This window comes from Sesamum indicum, linkage group LG2 (genome assembly GCF_000512975.1).
Source record: "Sesamum indicum cultivar Zhongzhi No. 13 linkage group LG2, S_indicum_v1.0, whole genome shotgun sequence".
In the NCBI taxonomy this organism is placed as follows: Eukaryota; Viridiplantae; Streptophyta; class Magnoliopsida; order Lamiales; family Pedaliaceae; genus Sesamum; species Sesamum indicum.
Genome location: NC_026146.1, coordinates 16,536,492 through 16,557,464, shown reverse-complemented (window position 1 = coordinate 16,557,464; position 20,973 = coordinate 16,536,492). Strand labels below are relative to the sequence as shown.

At 35.5% G+C, this 20,973-nt stretch overlaps 4 protein-coding genes across 4 annotated transcripts in view; 2 read left to right on the top strand and 2 right to left on the bottom strand.

Moving 5' to 3' along the window:
- Positions 7,470-13,374, top strand: LOC105156438 (tRNA(adenine(34)) deaminase, chloroplastic). Its single transcript, XM_011072559.2, has 4 exons — positions 7,470-11,004; positions 11,079-11,166; positions 11,659-11,786; positions 12,919-13,374. The coding sequence occupies exons 1-4, from the start codon at positions 7,619-7,621 to the stop codon at positions 13,190-13,192; spliced, it is 3,876 nt and encodes a 1,291-aa protein (XP_011070861.1). The 5' UTR covers positions 7,470-7,618; the 3' UTR covers positions 13,193-13,374.
- LOC105156435 (lysine-rich arabinogalactan protein 19) lies at positions 14,999-16,312 on the top strand. The gene is made up of 2 exons (XM_011072556.2): positions 14,999-15,922; positions 16,010-16,312. Exons 1-2 carry the CDS (start codon positions 15,245-15,247, stop codon positions 16,112-16,114), a joined length of 783 nt encoding a protein of 260 aa, XP_011070858.1. The 5' UTR covers positions 14,999-15,244; the 3' UTR covers positions 16,115-16,312.
- Positions 16,218-18,962, bottom strand: LOC105156436. Its single transcript, XM_011072557.2, has 4 exons — positions 18,649-18,962; positions 18,275-18,407; positions 17,239-17,367; positions 16,218-16,466 (listed from the first exon to the last, which is right to left on the bottom strand). The coding sequence occupies exons 1-4, from the start codon at positions 18,843-18,845 to the stop codon at positions 16,359-16,361; spliced, it is 567 nt and encodes a 188-aa protein (XP_011070859.1). The 5' UTR covers positions 18,846-18,962; the 3' UTR covers positions 16,218-16,358.
- LOC105156743 (SUPPRESSOR OF ABI3-5) overlaps positions 19,527-20,973 on the bottom strand; it is a 9,409-nt gene continuing 7,962 nt past the window's right edge. The window contains exons 16-18 of the mRNA XM_020691957.1: positions 20,694-20,957; positions 20,198-20,382; positions 19,527-19,869 (exon numbers count right to left, since the gene is read on the bottom strand). Of these exons, the coding sequence (XP_020547616.1) occupies positions 19,687-19,869; positions 20,198-20,382; positions 20,694-20,957 (632 nt within the window). The 3' untranslated portion in view covers positions 19,527-19,686. The remainder of the gene's footprint in view (positions 19,870-20,197; positions 20,383-20,693; positions 20,958-20,973) is intronic.

The window sequence follows — 20,973 nt, the reverse complement described above, 5'->3', positions numbered from 1 at the left end:
TAGGAGGAGTTGGTCATTTCGTGAAGACAAAACACGAAGAATCTTCCTAATATATAAATGCAAGCAACCCGGTTTAAAATTAAGTATATTCTTCATTAATTAGTCAACAAAAATAATTTATTCACTCCATTTCTGATATTAAATTTAATTAGCACCAAGTTTTCTCTAGTATTTTTAATTTTATTTAATTCCATAAACTCAACAAATGACAGCTTTTGTATTTTTTTTTTTTTTTTGAAAATTTGATTACAATTATATTTGCAAACTAATAACACTAACAAAAATTATTCAAATAAGAAGAAATCATATATTCATAAATTTTTATGTATGCAATCATTGTGCGAGAGAATTCCCAAGGTCGCGATCATGAGGTAATAAAATTGTCTGTCCACGTTTCGAAATAATTTTTTAGAAAAATTATCTGCTGATTAATTTTTCTTTTTTCTTTTCTTGGCTTTCAAAAAATTAAATGAGCTCCACCCCAGTGAGGCTTTTTGAAAATTTTGTTTTTGCTTTAGATAGTCACAACTCTATATTTTTTTTAAATAATACATTCGTTCAACTAATATATAAATATAATTAAAATTAATAAATAAATTATATAAATTCAACAATAACCAAGAATCCATGTAACTCGGAAAAATATATTGGAATTGATTATACAATAATACCAAACAAAACCAAATGTGTGTTGTGAACATATTTGAAATTATGGGTTTGAGTCTCACCAAGTATTTGAATATTTATATCATTTTATATGAGTTGTTGTAATTTATTTATTATTTTTAATAATCGATAGGAATATATCATAGTTATTTATCAAAAGACAATAAATACCCCATTTCAAAAGACAAAATGCCTCATTTGTGCAAGGATGCACGCCTTTTCAACTTGAGCCAGCCCGCTCCCGACTAACCCGCCATATAGATTACCTGATAGCTTTTAGAAGAGATTTCGCCACGTCGCTCTGCCAAGTGGACATATTCGGTCCTATAAATATATTCATTATGGATATATATATTTATGGCAAGACATATTTATTACTATCAACCACATAAATATCATTTTCTGATCTTGATTTCGAGTCGACTTAAGAATTAGAGGATTTAGTTGGGGACTTCCCAATAAGTCTAACGATATTTTCTTTTTTCAGGTTCCAGACTTTACTCGGGATACTTTTTGAAAAATCTCAACCTACAACCTAGATTAATTATATTGATGTATTAATTGATTAATTTTATTAAAATATTAATATGACAATGTAATTACCACTTAAAAAAATGTGTTGTGGACAGGAGCATTGCATTATTGCTCAATCGAATGAATCACTGATTAACCACTGAATGCCATATTAACTTTTAACTAATTAGTACTAAGCAATCATCATTAACCCCTGAAATACTTACATCAACACTCTAATTACGACTTTGTAGCTGCATTAATCAGACCATTATCTACTTAAATAAAGTAATTAACTAGCATCAACCGAGCAGCCGCCCAAAATTCTATTTCAAATCGGAATTAATTAAATTTGAACCAATTACATGATAAGTGTGATATATTTGTTGGTGTACAATTAAAAAAGAATAATATGTACATATCAATTATATTATAATTCATATTGTGATTGATTTGATTAAACTAAACTTGATTCGAATAAAAAAATTCCGTTCTTCACCTCAATCTATCATCTCTCTCAACTTATTCATATTTACTTTAGGGTATAATGTTTGTGTCCAAACTTAATTTAACAAATATAAATACTCAAACGAAAACATTCAGCTAATTAAGTTGGATCTGGTCAAATTTAAATAAAATATTTTGTATCATATCAATATTCATAGACAAAAAATTTATTTAAATTTGAAATTATGGTCTTTAAACATGTCGTGACTTGGATTGATCTTAGAGCAACGTAGGTAGAAAAGAAGGTGCATATACATGTACCTAGTTGGTCGCGAATCAATCAAGATCATAGCTTACCCGCCCTTTCCGTTGCCCGTGTTGATTTTTGAGAGATTTTAATCCTATTGCTCCACACACACACTTTAGAGCTACACTTCACTTCATGCCTAATAATATTTCATGCCCACTTCCTTATATTTTAATGCGATCGAATAAGTCACAAGACCTCATTTTTCTACCGAAATATTTTTTTAGAATAATATTATAATATTTATATAGAGTTAGAGTGGACAATATCTCGTATAATGAAATTCTAATTGCATTGCAGGCCACGTCAATTAGATTAGGCTTGCTTACGGTAATTACATATGAAAATGTAGTTTTACCAAATATTGGACCAATGTATGCTATGAAGATGGCGGTCATTGTCGTTGCGCATCAATGGACACATTTACTAACAAACACGTCCATAATTGACAAAACATCACTGAACAAGAAAGCGAAAGCTTGTGTTTGAGCTAAATTAAACCTTCTAATACTGATTACTAATTAAGTTGTGAATAAGAAATTCTACAAATCAATGACCCCATGATCAAGCTTTAATTTGATTTATACATGCAAGTACGTACGTAATATAAGTGATATGATCAAATAATCTTAATTTGTTCGATCGAATTAATTCCAGCAACAAGTTGGTCCATTTTTCTTTGTTTTGTTCCTTTTTGATTTGTTCATAAGTTGTAGTAATCAAATAGAAGAAGGGACAATACAGAAAGAAAGGTTGAACCCATTTTATTCCTAGTAAACAAGAATACATATAGTGTTACAACTTGTAGAATATAAGTGAAAAATATTCTTACCAAACAAGGGATACTCGAAAATAGAGCGGTCAAACAGTACGATGAATGCAGAGGATGGCCCTGATCTGTGTGCGCGCGAGAGGTTGGGGGGGGGGGGGGGTGGTGTGTTGGAGCCCCACACATAGGTTAGGCTTCCTTCATTAATCTCAAATGGGTAGGGGTATTATTGCCATCCCAAGTCTTGACTTCTTACTTGATCGCCTACACCTAAATTTTTTTGGCCAAAATAGACTTTTCATTAATTGTTCTCCACTGAACTTTTCTTTTTTTCAGACAAGATTGCTTGTCCCACGAATTTTCCTTGACTTTTTATTTATTTATTTTTTATAAGATTGCTCGATTATAATATTATTCGATTTATTAAAAATTAAAAATTAAAAATTACAAATTACAAATAGATAGTTTGATATAAAATATACACAAAAAAAAAAAAAAAGGCTACAGAAACAGATAAACACCAGCTCCTAAGTGAGACTCCAACTTAAAACCTATCCCATTATTAATTTATAGCCTAAATAAATAAATTCACTTTTTTTTTATTCTAGATACTTGCAATAGGAGCGGAATTAATTTTTATTTCCCCGTATGGACGAAAATATTAATATCCATTAAGATGGAGTTTAATATTTAAAATCAATCACAAATAAATAAACCAATTTTTTAATTTGTTTAGGGAGCAAGACACAAGTGGCCTTTCTTTATTAAAAATTACAAATACATAATTATATCAATATTTCAATAAATTGAATAATGCGCAGTTAAATTAATACACCATATAACTAAACATAGATTAGCAATACGTTTACAAAATAAATACCCACACGTATTATGGAACTTGAATTTACATATGAGTTGATTATAATTTTAATCATTAAGTCAAGACTCCATTCATCTGACCTTTCTTGTTTGAGAGAATAAAATAATTAAATTATTTACCCAATTCTTTGGCTTTTAATAGAAAGACAAAGAATATCCTGAAACCAAGTGCCAAAACCCCAGCAAGGGAAAAAAGACAAACGGAAATGCACTTTTGTTTAGGCAAGTGACAGAGACGGTTTAGGTATTTTATTTTTGGTCCCTTTCATTTCTTGATTCCAAGTTTCATATTTTTAGCATATCCATGCAACTGTACACCTCCACTTTCAAGTATTGATTTTTCATTATCGTCATTCAGCTCTACTTTTGGAATTGAAAATCACAATTTTTAGTGAGTGATTTTGTTGTGAGTCGTGGTGTGGTTACTTTCATGATTGAGGTATGGTGTGGAATGGGATGGAATATAATTTATTAAGACAACTTTAAGCATGCTTAGTTCAAGATTTTGAATCATATGTGTATGTAACTAACAAGTTTGTTCTGTAATTATATGTTCTGATTCTTGATCCTTATAATCATGTGTTACGGTAAGAATTATAGGACGATCATAGGAATCACAAACTGTTGATGTTTTCACGCGTCTCATTTTTATTATAGATAACAAGTTTTAGTGTCTCATAAATCCTCAAAACGTCATTGTTTTAGCTAAGTTTGTTTTCAAAAACAAACTTATGAGATTTCACCAAAGTGGATAATATATATCATGTGTCACGGGCAAATGATGTGTTATTTTATATTTTTATTTTTGTTTATAATATATTTTAATGCGTGCCACAACTGCTAGTATGTTAATAAAAACTTGTCAAAATCTTACCTCTAAGTTTTTAACATGTACACTCCACTCGTTCTCTTTAAATATATGGTAATACTAAGAACTTTCGAAGAAAATAATATTCTATTTCTAAAAAAATATGGGACATCATCGTATGATAAAAACGTATCTTATGAAGAATATTTGAGATGAAAATTGAAAAACAGATCTCCAACAACAATAAAGCTCCAAAAGCAAATCTCGGACAAAACCCATATAAGCACCTTGTAGCCCAAGTAAGGAGTAATTCTCTTTGAGAAACATTAACCACAGTAGATCTAAAAAGGAAAATTTGAAGATATTTCATTACAGATTACCAAGGCGTAACCACAACACTACAAATAGGAAAATACTAGGAAAAGAGATAAAGTAACTAAATAACAAAACCCTTAAAAAACCTATTTATCGTTAAATCGCTTTTAAAAGAAAAGTTTGTAATTAGAAACATTTGTACTCATTAAAATATACAAACCTTTACGTACCGACATAAAAATCGAAGAAAGATTATAGATTCTTTTACAGGTAGTAATCATCTCAAATACAAAATAAGATATTATCGTATTGTTTTATTATTTATGTTACAAATAGAAAAGAAAAATAAACCTGGTCTGGTCTTTAAGTTCCCATTCTTTTTCCAAGTCCTCTGAAAAGATATTTAAAATAGATTGCATTGTCGCGTACTTTCTAGAAAGTTTTAGTACAATTTTAGAATTGACAAAATTTCATGTTGGACGTGTATGAATGAGGACGTTTTGCTAAACAATGTAAAAAGAGAAAAGTCTGGTCAAGTGTTTTAATTTCCAGAACTCCAACAACGTGTAATTTTATTAACATTTCCTAAAGTTTGATTTCAAGTCTTGTATGTTCACAATTTGTCACATGCTACATGGGAAGATGTTTCTTTTAGTAAATTCTTTGTTCATTTTAATGTATTAATTACATTTTATTCTCAACTTTGCACTTCTGAATTTCGCCATTTGATCATTACATAAAACGTGTAATTACATTGTTTTTAATTCTTAGCCACTTCGTACAGTAACCTTTTATATATGTATATATATACACGTTGAACGCTTTTTGTGATATGTGGATAAATAGGTCTCCTGTTTGTTAGTAAATTATTCGAGTCTAATCAAAGCGTACGCATTATTATTCAAGTTTGTTTGAATTATTATCTACCACATAGGGTCTCTATGTAATTACATCAAACTTCAGGAGAAGGGAGTGTAATTATCCCAAGAAATTATATTCTAGTTTGGTTTGTTTGTCTAATAAATCAAACTTTTATAGATTGATTTCAACCGAGTATTTCATAATGTGATTTATTTCTCGATACTAATTGATGCCATGTGTAATTACAACAAAGATGTTAAATACCACAAACATTCCTTCACGGACAAAATGAAGCAGTTAAAAGTATCACCTCAAAAAAAAAAAAAAATTGTAATAAACAACCAAATTATGCTAATTAAAATATTATTTACTGTTAGCAATAAAAAATAGTGAGTATGGACGAATCCACAAGAACTAGTTTTAAATCAATCTCTTCAATAAGATGGAAAAAAAAATTAGGTTATGTTAAGATCAAAATTAAGACTATAACGTTGAAGGGTGAAACAAATATGAGGACAACTTTTCACTTAAAATAGAATCAAATTCGATATTGCTGATAGTCAATAAAAAGATAACATCAATTCACAACAAATAAATTAATTATGATCATTAATACAAGATAACAACGTACCATGAAAACTGTGCAATTCGTCCATACAAGACATTTTGGAAACATTAAATGAGCATGGGGCGACCACCCTTCTTAAGTCATGTTTGGTTGGTAATGAGCCTCACATTTGTGGTGGGTTTGGCATGAACATCAACATGAAGTTGGTCTTGGTGGTACCACTAAACATAATTCTTGTGGTCCTTAGGACATAATATTATTTTCCAAGAACTTGACGTACGGTGTGCGGTACTAATTCTGACATTCAGACAGCGAATGTGTCTTAATTAAATATAAGTGGTATTAATCCCATTATTTGTCATTGTCAATCATTATTATTAACTGAAGTTACAAGAAACATAATATTTAATCATGATTTATATTGTCATGGTTAAAGATTATTAATCGTAATAAAAAGTTATTGATCACGGTCACACAATAGCGATTGCTAGTAATTTTTTATGAATGTGGCTAGTACATTTATCATGACTTTAATTTATAACTAAAATTATAGGCAATATTAATTTGTTTTCTATTCTGATGTTTTGTCTCCATTCCAAACTCCAATTCTGCCGGTACAGTTGGCAAATTTCAGAAGTGCAAATGAAACACAAAATTAGAATTAAAAACGTTGATGCATGTGTGCGTTTTTGACTTTGTGGATTTGCTTTTTATGCAGTTCAACTGTGTACAAAAGAATTGGGTCAGAATAAAAAAGCATAGAGTGGACTTATGGGCCAATGCAAAGGTCCAGAGAGCAAGTTGTGGGTTATATAGATTATGGGCTTTCCATTATTACCTTTTATCAATTAATTTTCTGGGCCTTGACTTGGGTCGGAAATGTATGTCCACTATTTATTATTTGGTAATTAATTAATCAGGAATCATAAAAAAATTATTTAATTTATAATAAATTTGTATTAAGTTAATTGAGAGTATATATCAATTTTTATTCAATACTTTTGTTAATTTTAATAAATTTTGTAAATTTTAATAAATTGAGGGCCTATTTATTAAATAAAATCAATTTTTTAGAATATTAGGTTTATTTTTTAAAATTATAATTTTTTTTTTGTATAATTATATTAAATTTTAAGGAAAGACGGATTATCTCAAATATTACTATCTTTATTGATTTTTTTAAAATTAAATTAAAAAACAAAATAAATAATTCCTTAAAATTTAATTAACTATGCTACTGAGTAGTTGAAAGAGTGGAGCAAAAACGAAATAAATTAAATAAAAAGAAATTTAGAAACACAGAAAAAAGAAAAACAATAAAGAGGTTCAGTGTAGCTTAGCCCGAATCCTCAATTTCTGTGTGCTGTTACTTCACAAGCACAAGAGATCAGCAACAAGACTTGGCACTTCTTCTCATTTTTTCTCAAGGTAACTTTCCCCTTCAATAATCTTCTCTCTCTCTCTCTCTCTCGCTGGATTTGAGCTATGCACAACACTTGTATAACTTCAACAATTTCACTAAGAACAAGAGGCTCACTTTCATTTGCATACAATGATTGCTCACCCCGGTCCAATGAAAGATATCATTTTGCCTATTCATCGCCAAGAACTTGCTGTTGTTGCTGTTCTACTTCAATGTATAAAGTGCCAACAAGCCCAAGTTATTGCTATAGCTTGTACGGGTTGAGGCAATCCTCTTTAATTCAATGGTCACCTTATAGAAAAATGATTTCGGGTGGTCTGGATCGGTGTTATTATGCGCGATTACCAGTTTGTGATGCTGATAGAAGTTGTTATTGTGATAAAGCTTGCACCTTTAAGGAGAAAAGTGTGGGTAGGAGGAGAGGGGGATTTAGGAAATGTATGGTGTTCGAGGAAAGGAGTGAAAGGTATGATCTTGGGGGTGTTGATGAGGCCGAGGCTGTGCTTAGTTTGTTGACTGAGGATATTGGGGAGGAGTGTTTTCGTGTGAGAAAGGAGGCAAGAATATTGGCTAAGAAACCCACATTGGAAAAGAGCGAGGATGGTGGGGTAAGCAATAAGTGTCGAAATGAAAAGAAAAGAGTGGATCTGGGTGTTTTGGAGAGTGAGTCGAGATGTGAGTATGCTTCGATGGCTAGTTTGAGGAAGAAGGATAATAGAAGGAGAGAGGAGAGGACTCGGAGGGAAGAGGAGAGGGAAAAAAATAGAAAAGCAATGTTACAGGAGGAACACATGGATGCTTTGCTGAGAAATAGAACAGCTAGAGAAAAAGAAGAGAGGGAGACTATGTTGAGAAATGCAAGCGAAAAGGCCCAAGAGAAACAGGAGAGAGAATCTATGTTAAGTAAGGAGAATTGGAAGGTGAGGTCAAAGACAGAAGAGAGGGAAGATTTGTTGAGAAGAGAGGAGCACAGGCAGAAGATGAGGAGAGATGGTTCTAGTTGCTCATCATATTACTCCTTGTCTTCAACTGGTGAATATGACAGTGACAATGAAATTGAGCTGAGCGAAGGCAGATTTCTGGGTGAGTCGTCGAGTTATCATAAAGGGAATTCAAGCAGTAATGTCTACCAGGAAGCTAGAGAAGAGGATCATAGGCGTGAGGATCATAGAGAACACCAAGGGGTTAGTTTGACAAAGAAGAGCACCGAAAAAGAACACTGTTCCGGATCAAGTATAGTTGAGTCAGACTTTAGAAAGAAATCAGAGAAGAAGCTTGTTGATGTAGTAGAGAAAAAGATCGATTTGAGACAAGAAACCTCACAAGAGGAATCAAAGTTTTCAATGGCGCATGAAAGTGACTATGGACGGTCATCTGATTATTATGTGAGCTATGATGATAGGAAGGAAAAATCAACTAGAACCACAAAAATTGATGAAGAGAGGAAAAACCAGCTTATGCAAAGAGGTGATGAAGTTTCAAAACAATCTGAGACTAGACTGAAGTATAAACACTTTGAGGAAAGTCAAGATATCCGCAGTGAGGATGTTAGAAGATCTTATGGCTCTCAGCAAATATACAGCGGCAAGAGTGAGATGTCTGCTAAAGTTGGAAGTTCAAGTCAGGAAATAGTTGAAGAACATCAAGCAGCAGTTGGAATTAGCACCAGAGAAGATGAATATCAGAGGCATTCTCGTAAGGTAGCTGAAGTATCAGAAATTCAAGAGACTGATATTAGAAAGACATCCATTTCTCAGCAAAGGTATGAAACTAGTGTTAAAGAGGAAGCTTACTCAACTAATATTCTTAGCTCGATAAATAGTGCAGCAAAGCAACAACAGCAATATGATCAAGCAAGTGGCCTAGTGGAATCAAGGGGGAAGTCCCAACAATTGACCAAACAAGATGGTAAATCAATTTTAGAAAGGCCATCAGATAAATTTACAAAACAAGAAGAGAATGTGAAGTTAGCCTATGGCTCATCTTCAGAATCCAAAGAGCTGCGTTCCCAGACACATGCCACAATTATCAAGAGAGATAATTCCAGAAATATATCTGGTCAATCGAACCAAACTTCAGTCCCTTTCTCTGGGGATTCTAGTGCGATTTATCTAGAAGATAGAAATAAGAATAAATCACAGACAATAGTAAGAACTCAGTCTCATTTACCAGAAACAGGTGAGTTGTCTCTGGGGTCAAAGGTTGGAAGTGCTAATGAGGTCAGTGAGGGAAGTCAACAATTTGGTTCTACTGCATTACATGGTGGGGCTAAAAGCAATAGTTCTCATGGACAGTCTCCAGAGTTCATGTTACATGAAGATATGATTGGATCTGCTGCTCAATTAGAGAGATCCTCAGCACACTATGTTGGTGAGTTTGTTGACCAGGTAAGGAATGAGATCTCGAGTTCTGAAATCCAGAGAGAGAAGGCAACTAATGAAGCTAAGTTTGTGCATGAGGAGCAACACCACCAAAAGAATCTAATACAATACAGTTCTGGAGATTCTCAATCAAAGGAGCATGAGTCAAGGCATGATATTCAGCAGTCTGGAACAGAGGGGCCTTCAGATGAAATGTGGAATGTAGATGAATCGTCTGCTCCTGAACTGTCTAAGGCAGAAGTCCAAGATGACACAAGCAAAGCTGGCAATGCCATTGTTAAGAGAACTGGAAGGTCCTTATGGAATATCATTGGGGATATAGTTCGTCTGCGGTGGGCTTCACATTCTGAAAGTCACAGCTCAGGTAGAAAGACAGGCGGAAGGAGCTCACCCAATCAGTCCACAAGTAGTGAAACATGGTTTTCTGGTCATGAAGCAGAGGACAATGAAGAGGTAACTGGAGAAAAGGAAAAAAGAAGCATTAAACAAGTATATGGCAGTCATCAAGAGGACAATACTCTCTCTCAAGTTGAAGAGGGTTCCAGCTCATCAACTTCAGAGGGCCATCTCAAGGAGGTGAGAACAAATGCACCATCTTCTTCAGTTGTTCCAGGAAGCGATACACCACCCATCAGCATTTCTTTGCCTTCTGAAGGAAATTCTCGAGCTGCCTCTTCTGCAGCAACAGTTGACTCCTCAATTCCTTCACCTGCACTACGGCTGCGAAGATCTCCTATTGTGCGAGGGGTTTCAGAGACTGGAGAAGCAAATGCATCTAATAATAGCATGAGTGTGCAACTAAATACGGGATCAATGGAGCAACCAGAATCAGCGGTTAGTGAGGAGGAGGCGAAACGAAGGAAGCTTCAGCGGAATAACCAAGTTGTAAAAGATAGATTTGATGAATGGGAAGAAGCATATAGGCTCGAAGCAGAGAAGCGAAAAATTGATGAAATGTTTATGAGGGAAGCACTGTTGGAAGCACAAAAAGCTGCTGACAACTGGGAGGTGCCTGTAGGGGCTGTGCTAGTGCACAAAGGAAAGATAATTGCTCGTGGATGCAATCTGTAAGTTGTCTTCATTTTCTCTGTTTCTTGTTTGTTATATGAAAACCATGTTATTTGTTATTGGATTATTTCAGGGTGGAACAGCTGCGTGACTCCACTGCCCATGCAGAAATGATTTGCATACGGGAAGGTTCAAACATGCTCCGAACGTGGAGGCTTTCTGTAATATCTCTGTTTCTGTTCATTTGACACACTTTATTTGGTGACATATGAATCTTTTGATGATGTTTGGTAGAACAGTTGCCTTGATATAGTTGGATGAATGTGATATAGGTAGTTTCATCTTAGCTTGCTTAACTCTGATCCAGGAGCAGTTTTTTATTCTATTTGTTCCAGAACTGGTCAAAGTATGAATTATACATCATACTTGTCTAGAGTTAGAACTAACAGAATCCTATAGATTTTAACCAACAGGAAATGGTTGACATATTTGTGAAATTACCTGGTGATAATTTTTTTCGTTTGAAACCAAAAGGAGTTATTTCAATGTATTTACTTATTGCTGCAATTATTTTTTCAATTGTGTCAATTTCTGGTCCAACAAAAGCAGGCCACCTTAATCTTGTTTCTATTATACAATTTGCGTCTAGAGTTGCAAAACCATGTCTAATACAATGTTTTTTGCTAAACATCCAAGTTCTTTTTCATCTACAGGAAACTACACTTTATGTAACACTTGAACCATGTCCCATGTGTGCTGGAGCAATACTTCAAGCTAGAATAGACACTGTTGTATGGGGAGCTCCTAATAAGCTTCTGGGAGCTGATGGCAGCTGGATTAGGTAAGCAGAAGTTGATAATCGGTGAATATATTTTGAAGCATGCTTTGCCATGTTTTGTTTGGTTATGGTGTTTTCTTATGCTAATATGGATTCTTTTTTTTTTCCATTTTGGTTTTGTTTGCCGGTTATATGCTGATCTGGATTTTGATTAGCATTACAATAGTGCTACTTTTATATTGAAGGAACTACTATTTGCTGATCATAAATGAGAACATTTTTGTTCCAACATGCCTGCTGCTCATTTCGCCTTTTACTATGTTTCTTCTATCTGGCTCATACCTGAGTGGTTGATGGAAGAAGTGATTTTTAAATCAGGGTTGCATGCTACATGAAACTTAAATACTTAATCGAGTAGCTCTACACGTTTTTGAGACTACAGAGACCAGATCATAAAATATTGCCTCTTTGAAATAATCTTCGAACTTTTTATTGAACTATGAGATATTAATGGAACTTAAGAGTCTTACAACTCAACAGTCAACCAGCTCTGTGTTTGTAATTTGGTTTCTAATCCCCCGCCTCTTCGAAAGCTTAAGCTTCTTTGTAGTTTTATAGTACCTCAAACTTGACTCTAACATATAAGTAGCCAGGGGTGAGCTGAGTCCAAATACCAACTGATCAAATAAATTAATTTCTCTACTTTCATTATGACTCTTATTATTTCCCTATTCATGACAGACTAAAGACCACCAGAAACCACTCTGCTGAAATTGACCACTATTTACCTTAACATACAGAAGCCGTAATAGCTTTCCATGTTCATAAATCAAGTTCTTATTCAAGTGCTGCCTATGGAAGACCTGAAATGTTAACTGTATCTGTTGATCAATCTGCCACCCATTTTCTTATTAGCCCTTCAAAAGCAAATGATATTAACATAAAGGAGTTATCATTGTCAAACTCTAGTAACAGACATCATCACTTGAGATGCATTTCATGACACTTCCTAGAGGTGCAGGGCATATTAGAAAAGAATATTGCTCGCATCTGGCTAATCCAAATAGTCAGCTGGTTGGAATTTCTGATCCTTAGCTGAAATTATTTAAAGCATTTTAAACAACACATCGTTAAGTTCTTTCTTGAGCATGCGACACTGACTTCTTTGTCCAACAACCTTGATCAACATTTGCAGGCTTTTTCCAAGTGGAGATGGAGGAAATGACTTGGAAGAAACTGATAAGCCAGCTGCTCCAGTTCATCCTTTCCATCCTAAGATAATTATCAGGCGAGGCGTGCTGGCAGCAGAGTGTGCAGATGCCATGCAACAATTCTTCAAGCTAAGGAGAAAGAAGGATAAGAAACCTGAGGCTCCCTCATCACCACCTACTTGCCTTCCCATTTCACACCGTCCATCAAAGTTCTTCACAAAGATGCATGATGCCTTTCACCTCATGTTCTGTTTGTGATTGACAGGAAAATGAATTTCTCTTCAAGCTATAAAATTGCTCGTCAATAAGAAATTCTGCATTCTGAGTAGGCAGATTTCTCCTGTACAAGTTCCTTGCTCTTTTATTTGATTTTGTTATCTATACATTCCTTTTTTCTGGAGGATCAATTTTTTTGGTACACAAATGACTTAGCAGCATATCTTTGTTTTCTCTTGCACTTGATTTTCATTCATTTGACCGTCTTTATCAAGTTTCAATAGGCACCATAATCTTTCATATGTTTGTGTGTTCATACTGAATGTTGGGGGATAATGAACCTCCAAAAGGGCTGTTATACAAATCGTTGGACTTGATGCTTGAGGGGATAATACAGAGAATGCTTGAGGGGATAATACAGAGAAACCGCGAACAGATTATCACTACACGGGCACTCTTTGAACAAGCATAACTATATCAAATCCCATAAGAGCAACGAGTATTTGTTTGAATGATAGATAGTACTGATCAGACTATTATGCTATTGAATTATAATTCCACTTTTTTTTTTTTTTTTTTGTTGCCGAAGATTCTATCAGACCGTATAACTTAGACGCCTTTTCTTTCTAGAAGGCAACATGTAGAAGTTGGTGTACATTCAAGTTCTTTTTCTTGACCGTGAGGGCCTCACAGTCACTGGAAATTCTCATGATTCCTGATGTCTATTTAGAGACCTCTCTCTTCAGGAAAAACGTGTCTATTGAGTCTAACGACTTAAAGCTCCAGATTTGGGGCGTGATATTCCGACGATCTTGTACCATAAACCAAAAAAGAGGTAGAAAATGCAATGGGAGGAACTTATTATTTATTAGTATTAATTGGGACTTAATACCAAAGTCTGTTCCTTTGTCATGATCTGGATTTCGTTGAAACAGACAATTTGGTTTAAGGTATTTGCGGTGCGGTTGATGAGTCTTGATCGTAGCTCTCCAGTTTTTTCAACTACCTTCCAAATACCGTTAGAAATATTAATGCTCTTAGATACATTAGAAAGGTAGTTTATTCAACTACCTTTCTGCTGTCTTATTTTAAGAATGACCTTAAAGTTAAGTTTAAATACACACACCCCTGATCTTTTGCAAATTATAGATATTGCCCCTTAAGAGCTGTTATTATAATGTACCTTAAAGGATGCTAGTGTAAACTTTTGTTACTAAATAATGGTACACTTGTAATTACAATTACAACCTACAAAGGACGGTAATTTTACAAAAGACATGAGTTATTTGTGTAATTAAACCTAACATCAAAAGATGTCAATATAATTTACCTCGTTTTAATTGACAATCCCTTTTGATTTTTGCTTTCATTGCTCGTCACATTTCTTCTTCTTTTATTGGCTGTATTTATCACCTTTTTTAGCGGTAATTTATCATCTCTAATTTGGGTTTGCACATCCCCAAAGGCCAAAACTGGGAAAAGCAAACAAACAAGAGAAGAGAAAAAGTTTGACAAAATTGAAAGCAAGTCCCGTCTGGATTATTTATTTGCTATTTGGGTCCTCTGCCTTTCAGTTCATAAAAGAGAGTTGCTTCAGTAATATCATGATGGCAAATAAAGTTGCGTTCTGAAAATACAGGCACTTTTTCTTGCTCTTCACAACTTTCCCTTCATTTTCTTGCATGCTTATAGCAGAAATTCATTTTCCTTTACTCCAAAGGAACTTCTCCAAAGTCCTTACATTTAAAGTGAAATAGTGAAAAGCATGAACTAATGTGTAATACCTCAATATGATTACTGGCTGTCAAGCAATGATTTGACCTAATCAAACCCCACACGGAAGATTGTTGACGGCAACATGTGACCAGTAGCACCAATTTTCAACAGGGAAGAAATGAATACACAAGCTTAATGCATTCATTGATGCAAAATTTGGAGCCAGTAAGGTATTACCATGATCAGCAATAGCATTGATATGAATGAAAACTACATTTCCCCTCATGACATATCACCAAACTCTTACCTCCAGGATCCATCGCTTCTTAGATATATAAATACAGGTGCAGGTTGTAATCAACTCCAACCATCTCCAAAATGGCAGCACTCGTATGGGTTTGTATTTCTTGCTTCTGCATTTTATCGATGACCATCAATGCCCAAGCACCAGCAGCTTCACCTTATAAGACACCATCCACATTTCCTCCAACAACTACACCACCGCCATCCACGGTTCCTCCACCAACTGTAACTGTAGCCGTGCCGGTAGCCACCCCAACAACTTCTCCATCACCCAAAGGTCCACCAGCTTCAAGCCCAACCACCACACCACCACAACCTCCACCAAGTCAACCAGTGGCAAGTCCAGCTCAGCCACCAGCATTGCCACTTCCACAGCCGCCTGTTTCATCACCTGCCCTACCACCAGCTGTGCCCCCGCCACAAGCATCCCCAACACCAACTCAGCAGCCACCACCAGCACCAGCGCCTTCAACAAAGGCACCTGCGCCGGCACCTGTGGTTCTGGCACCTGTACCACCACCTAAGGCAGCACCAGTGCCGGCTCCAACACCATCAATTGCGTCCCCTGTCCCAGCAGCAGAACAGGTTCCTACACCCGCACCAGCACCAGGCAAGCACAAGAAAAGGAAGCACAAGCACAAGCATCATCATCATGCACCAGCACCAGCACCCACTGTTCAAAGCCCTCCAGCACCTCCTAAAGTTCAAGATACTGAAGGAACAACACCAGCACCGTCACCAACCCTAGATTTGGTAACTAATAACTGGAAAAGTTTTACTACATGATTTTATAAATGTATAACGTGGTACAGTTGCTGATTCCTCATCTTTCAATTACAGAATGGAGGTGTATCACTTGATCAACAAGGGAGAAGAACTAGAATGCAGGTGACCGCTGGATTGGCAGTTGCTACCTTTTTGGCCATCACTAGCTTCTGGTCCTAAACTTTTAGGGACGTGCAGTCTTCCATAGATACGCACAAGGGGAACATTTTGTTATGGGAAGAAGGTGTATTGGCATACAGAAGAGGATCAGAGCATCACTCCATTTTAACCATATGATATTCATTCTTTTTGCTGAAATATTGTATTATCACTACATAAATATATAAAATTGTTTTATTTGCCGTCGTCCTACAAAAATATTTTTGTTTGAATGAATTGAATGCAAATCAAATAGAAGCTCTCTCTAGACTTGATCTGTACTTGCATCCAAATCAATTTCCTCCTGGAAGTTGTACTCAATCACAAGTCCAAGATTGTCAACTAGCTTGTGATACTTAGAGCATCCTGAACACTGTTGCATAGGATAGTCAGTTTAACACTTATAAAAAAATTACAGAAGCACAGAAAGACAAAGATAACTCGAAGGATATAAAAAGTGAAACCTGGGCAAGACATTTCATTAGAAGGCTATAAGCATCCAGTCAAAAAAGATTATGCCATGATACATTGGGAAATATCAGACAGTAATTAATAAGAGATTTATTCATGCGGCTGGAAGCCAATATGACTACTGCTTATTCATATATAGTTAATAAGGCTACATTTTACATCATATCAAACACTTTGTTAAAAGTTCAGTATTGTTAATATTTATATACTACATATCTTCACCTCCAATGGTTTCTTTAAGCTGAGAAATCTTCTGCTAAATATACTCTTTTGCCTTAAATTTTACTGCCTCAATATAAAATTACTAGTTCTCCAATTTGATAACAGTAAACCCGAATTTGCACTTTGAGAGTCCCAGCATATATAGAAAGAGGATGAATTCTGCCAATTCCGCTGAGTGGCCAAGTGAATTGCATATATATGTATTGACCAAATGAAGGCGAGGAACATGTTAAATCGCCTACTGTACAGTTTGTTGAAGACACTTGCGAAGAAATCATAGGGAACAAATTGGTAACAAAAAAATCCACAGAACAGATCACTAACTACTGTTTCCGATAAACAACAACTAGCAAGTGAAATCAGGCACAAATTGACATGACTATTACAAAAATGCAAGATACTATCGGCAGAATAGTCAATAGTGAGACCTGAATAGATCAATCTATAATTACCTGTACATAAACTAGGCCACGTTCATAAGCTAACCTATTTATCAACCTTTGTGATCTTACACCACAAGCACCACATGTAAACGTCACTAACAGACTTCTTCTTGGGAGCTTCAGATCAATTGCAGCTTCCTGGAAGGAAGAATTCAAGGAGCAGAGCCAAGCACAAAATACTTCATTAAGATAGTATTTAATTAATAGATACGACATATTGGATTGGATAACTAGTTATGTCAAACTGTTAACACGTGTTTCAAACCCACTAAAGTAATAAAAGAATGCCCCATACAAGTGCTGGTTAATAGTTTAAGAGCATTCCCAAGTTTCTTTTCATGCAATTTATGAGAGAAAAATCCTATTTAATGTGATGGGAAGAATCCAAGCATCACTTGCAGGTAAAAGCTATATCATCGAGTTCACAGGAAATTAAAAACTCCAATTTCCTCTGAATTTTCTCATTCAAGATGTCAAAAAATATGAACTAGAAGGAAAACTTTCTAGCACTTCTTTACGATCAATCCGGTCATAAGACAATAATCAAATTGCATCATCCTATCTTTTGTGAAGCATAACGCTGAGCCATTCCAACTCACTAGTCACTAACTAACAAAGAGTTAAAAGAGTACACTTTAATTACTTATGTAGTTCATAAAAATCAAAGCTTCGATAAATAACTCCTAAACTAACAGTCGCTGAAGCAGTCATTTTATCACCTCATATCATGTACCCCTCAATGTTTGAGTATCTGTCCCGTATCAAATAATTCCCAGACATACGAAACAACAAGCTTGCTGCTTGAGTTTTCCCCACACTAAGAGCGCCCCACAAGAGAAATGCTCTTAAAAATGCTTAATTACTGGTGATATTATGGAATTGGCCCACAATTGACAACACATTCTAAAAGAATGAGACAACCAATTGGCAACACAATTATCACATAACAATAACAAACCCGAATAGCAAACGAGCAAGTACAAGAACATGACTAAAAATTCTAATCCGAACAAAAAGCAAAAACTAACATAGAAAGAAAACACACCTGTTGGGAATTCTTTGAAACAGACTGCTCTGTTTCTTGGTATTCTTCATAACTGTCTTCCAACAAAGACGAAATCCTTGGCACCCTATAACATTGCTCCAGCGCCTTATTTCTTCGGTGAGAAATCCGCAACCTGCTAAACAATAGGTACTCCAATTAACAAAAGAACACAACAAGAGAATTTAAAAAGGAACAATTTTTTTCATACAACTATACGAAAACAATAAATAACGCCCCACTATCCTCCACGAAAATGATCACTTTGGACTTAAGAAAAAGCTAATGAAACATGAAACCCAGATGAAAAATAAAACACAGATGAATCAGGAGACCTAAAAATGTACAAAAACAATTATAAATGTTAACGAAGGGACCTGGGGAGTGTAAAGGATTTAGAGCTGGAATCAAGATTAGCTCTGAACAACTGAGAACAGGGATTAGAAGAAGGTGGGGGCTTGGTTTTAATGTGGGCACTGCGTGTAGAGCATAGAGAAGAATCAAAGCCAAGAATCTTGCAGCTGTTGGCGGCGGCCATTTTCAACGATAAAGAAAGGAACGGAACCAAACCCATAAATCAAAAAGGGGCTGCCCGTAAACCTGTTCTTTATTTTTCCTATTTTCTTCTTCTCTTTCACTCTGTCCGCTGAATTACTAAAGCGACAGAAAACTTGAGTTTGATGTGTTCCTAATTATTACGACACCGATTCATATTCTGTGCTCCAATTTAATTTTCTATTGTGTTTATTAAATTAAAAAAAAAGATTAAATGAATTATTGGATCGAAATGAATCAATACTAACTTAAAATATACTTTTACATGAATACAAAAATTATTTGTATAAACAATCAACCCAAAAATTGATCATTTATAAATATGTAAAAACATTTTAATGAGTTACGCTAATGGTCTAAGTTGGTAGAAATAGACTAGGCGCAGACGCATGAATCACCAATTGATAACCATTCTTACTTCTCCAGACACAGCCCAATAGTTCAAACTTCTATATGGTACATCTCATGTTCTAATCTTGGGAGAACCATGCATACTAAAGGTACTACAAGAAAAACCTCCTAACTACCTCAGAAATCTATTTGCATGAGAACTTGCAATTGAATGGGTAGCCGATTAGCATTTCCCTGCGACACTTCCAACAGTCTAAACTAGGAACTGGAAACAAATTCAGACTTGTTATTCCACAACATTGATGAAAACAATACGTTGTGAGATAAAAACATACAGTTATTGGAATAGGAGAGGCAATCTAATGATTTACATTTCATTGGATTTCATGTCGTGCTACAAAGTGCAACTCGAGGGGAATATACGACAACATGAAATGGCACCGCTATAACCCAAAACACTCTTACAAATCTCTTAATGTTCTCTTCTGCCATCTCCTCATCGACTCAACTCATGACATTTCTCGAAAGCGAGCTATGGCCTTCTTCTGAATAACAGCTTTGTAGCTATCTCCAGCCTGCACCTCCAGGCTTGGATCCACTTTCTTTGGCTGATGGCTCCCTAGTCCGGCTCTAGTTTCTATGGCCTGCGCCTGGACGGGCTCTACCATACCACTCCCATCTTTCCCCAGGCCCTGGACAAAGAATCAACACACAAACCAGACAAAAATTTGGCACAAAAAGGTCAGATCAAGATACACATTAATATTGCATCTGGCCACTACATCGATATGTTTCAACAGCTTATACGGTTGTTGATGCTCCAAATAACAATTGAGAAATTGCAGTGTTGGGCTAGGAAAATTTCTGGACTTGACAAATGAAGATGGGTACCTACTTCGAAAAACTATTGAGATCACATGGAAGGTAAAGTATTATTATAAACGCAATCTGCAAAATATGCATTTGATTTTTGCATAGACCAATATGAAAGGTATGCAAGTGCAGGGTTAGAGTTGGTACCGAGCCTTCATGCCAGCCCATGTTGCGAAGCATCCGGTTGCCAACATTGCTCTCATCAATAGCCCTGTCTGCTGTGATCACCTCATAACTCTGACTATTTGCATCTCCAGTACTTCGTCCACCACCAACACCAGGAGGGAAAGGCATGGAATCCAAAACACCCCTTCTAAGTGTTGGATCTCGATCTTTGAAGTCCCCGATAAGAACATAAATTTTCTCACGAGTCAATACACAGTACGTAGAGAAATAAAACTAGCAATTCGACCATTGGAATCTTATCCTTCTCAGTTTTACACATAATTGCAGTAGTCAAAGCTTGAAGCTAAGGCCAAGCAATTCCAACTATAGCCTACCCCTTTCACACACCTAAATTCTGTCCAGTCCCATAATCATACAGCAAAAAGAAAAGCTAGCCACAATTTATTGGAATATAGGATTTAATCCAAGAGAGAGAAGAATAAGATAAAATGTGTCATGTATCACAATCAAGACTTACTTGGATCTCCAATTCCTGCATTTGATAAGTCATCCCCAAAAGCAGATGATGAACCATACAAACTTCTCCGCTCAGCCGCACGATCTCTGTAGGTAGTTTGGGACTGTTCTTTATTTGCAACGGAAGTGGATGGCATCTCAGAGAACCTTCTCTTACCAGTTCCAGCAGTAACAGGTGGTATGTAGGAACCTAAAGCAGATGCATCCGTTCTGAATGGCATCGCTGTTGTGGAAGCTTCTGTGTATGTCAGTGAAGAAGATCCTGCTTAAGACGTACTAAA

What these genes read in the sequence shown, in the direction of transcription:
- LOC105156435 (XM_011072556.2), top strand. Translation starts at nt 15,245, where the DNA reads ATGGCAGCACTCGTATGGGTTTGTATTTCTTGCTTCTGCATTTTATCG. An exon ending in CGTCACCAACCCTAGATTTG is followed by an intron (nt 15,923 to 16,009) that starts GTAACTAATAAC and finishes TTTCAATTACAG; the next exon opens with AATGGAGGTGTATCACTTGA.
- LOC105156438 (XM_011072559.2), top strand. Translation starts at nt 7,619, where the DNA reads ATGCACAACACTTGTATAACTTCAACAATTTCACTAAGAACAAGAGGC. An exon ending in TCCGAACGTGGAGGCTTTCT is followed by an intron (nt 11,167 to 11,658) that starts GTAATATCTCTG and finishes TTTCATCTACAG; the next exon opens with GAAACTACACTTTATGTAAC. An exon ending in GCTGATGGCAGCTGGATTAG is followed by an intron (nt 11,787 to 12,918) that starts GTAAGCAGAAGT and finishes CAACATTTGCAG; the next exon opens with GCTTTTTCCAAGTGGAGATG.
- LOC105156436 (XM_011072557.2), bottom strand. Translation starts at nt 18,845, where the DNA reads ATGGGTTTGGTTCCGTTCCTTTCTTTATCGTTGAAAATGGCCGCCGCC. An exon ending in AAATCCTTTACACTCCCCAG is followed by an intron (nt 18,408 to 18,648) that starts GTCCCTTCGTTA and finishes ATTGTTTAGCAG; the next exon opens with GTTGCGGATTTCTCACCGAA. An exon ending in TTTCAAAGAATTCCCAACAG is followed by an intron (nt 17,368 to 18,274) that starts GTGTGTTTTCTT and finishes TCTTCCTTCCAG; the next exon opens with GAAGCTGCAATTGATCTGAA.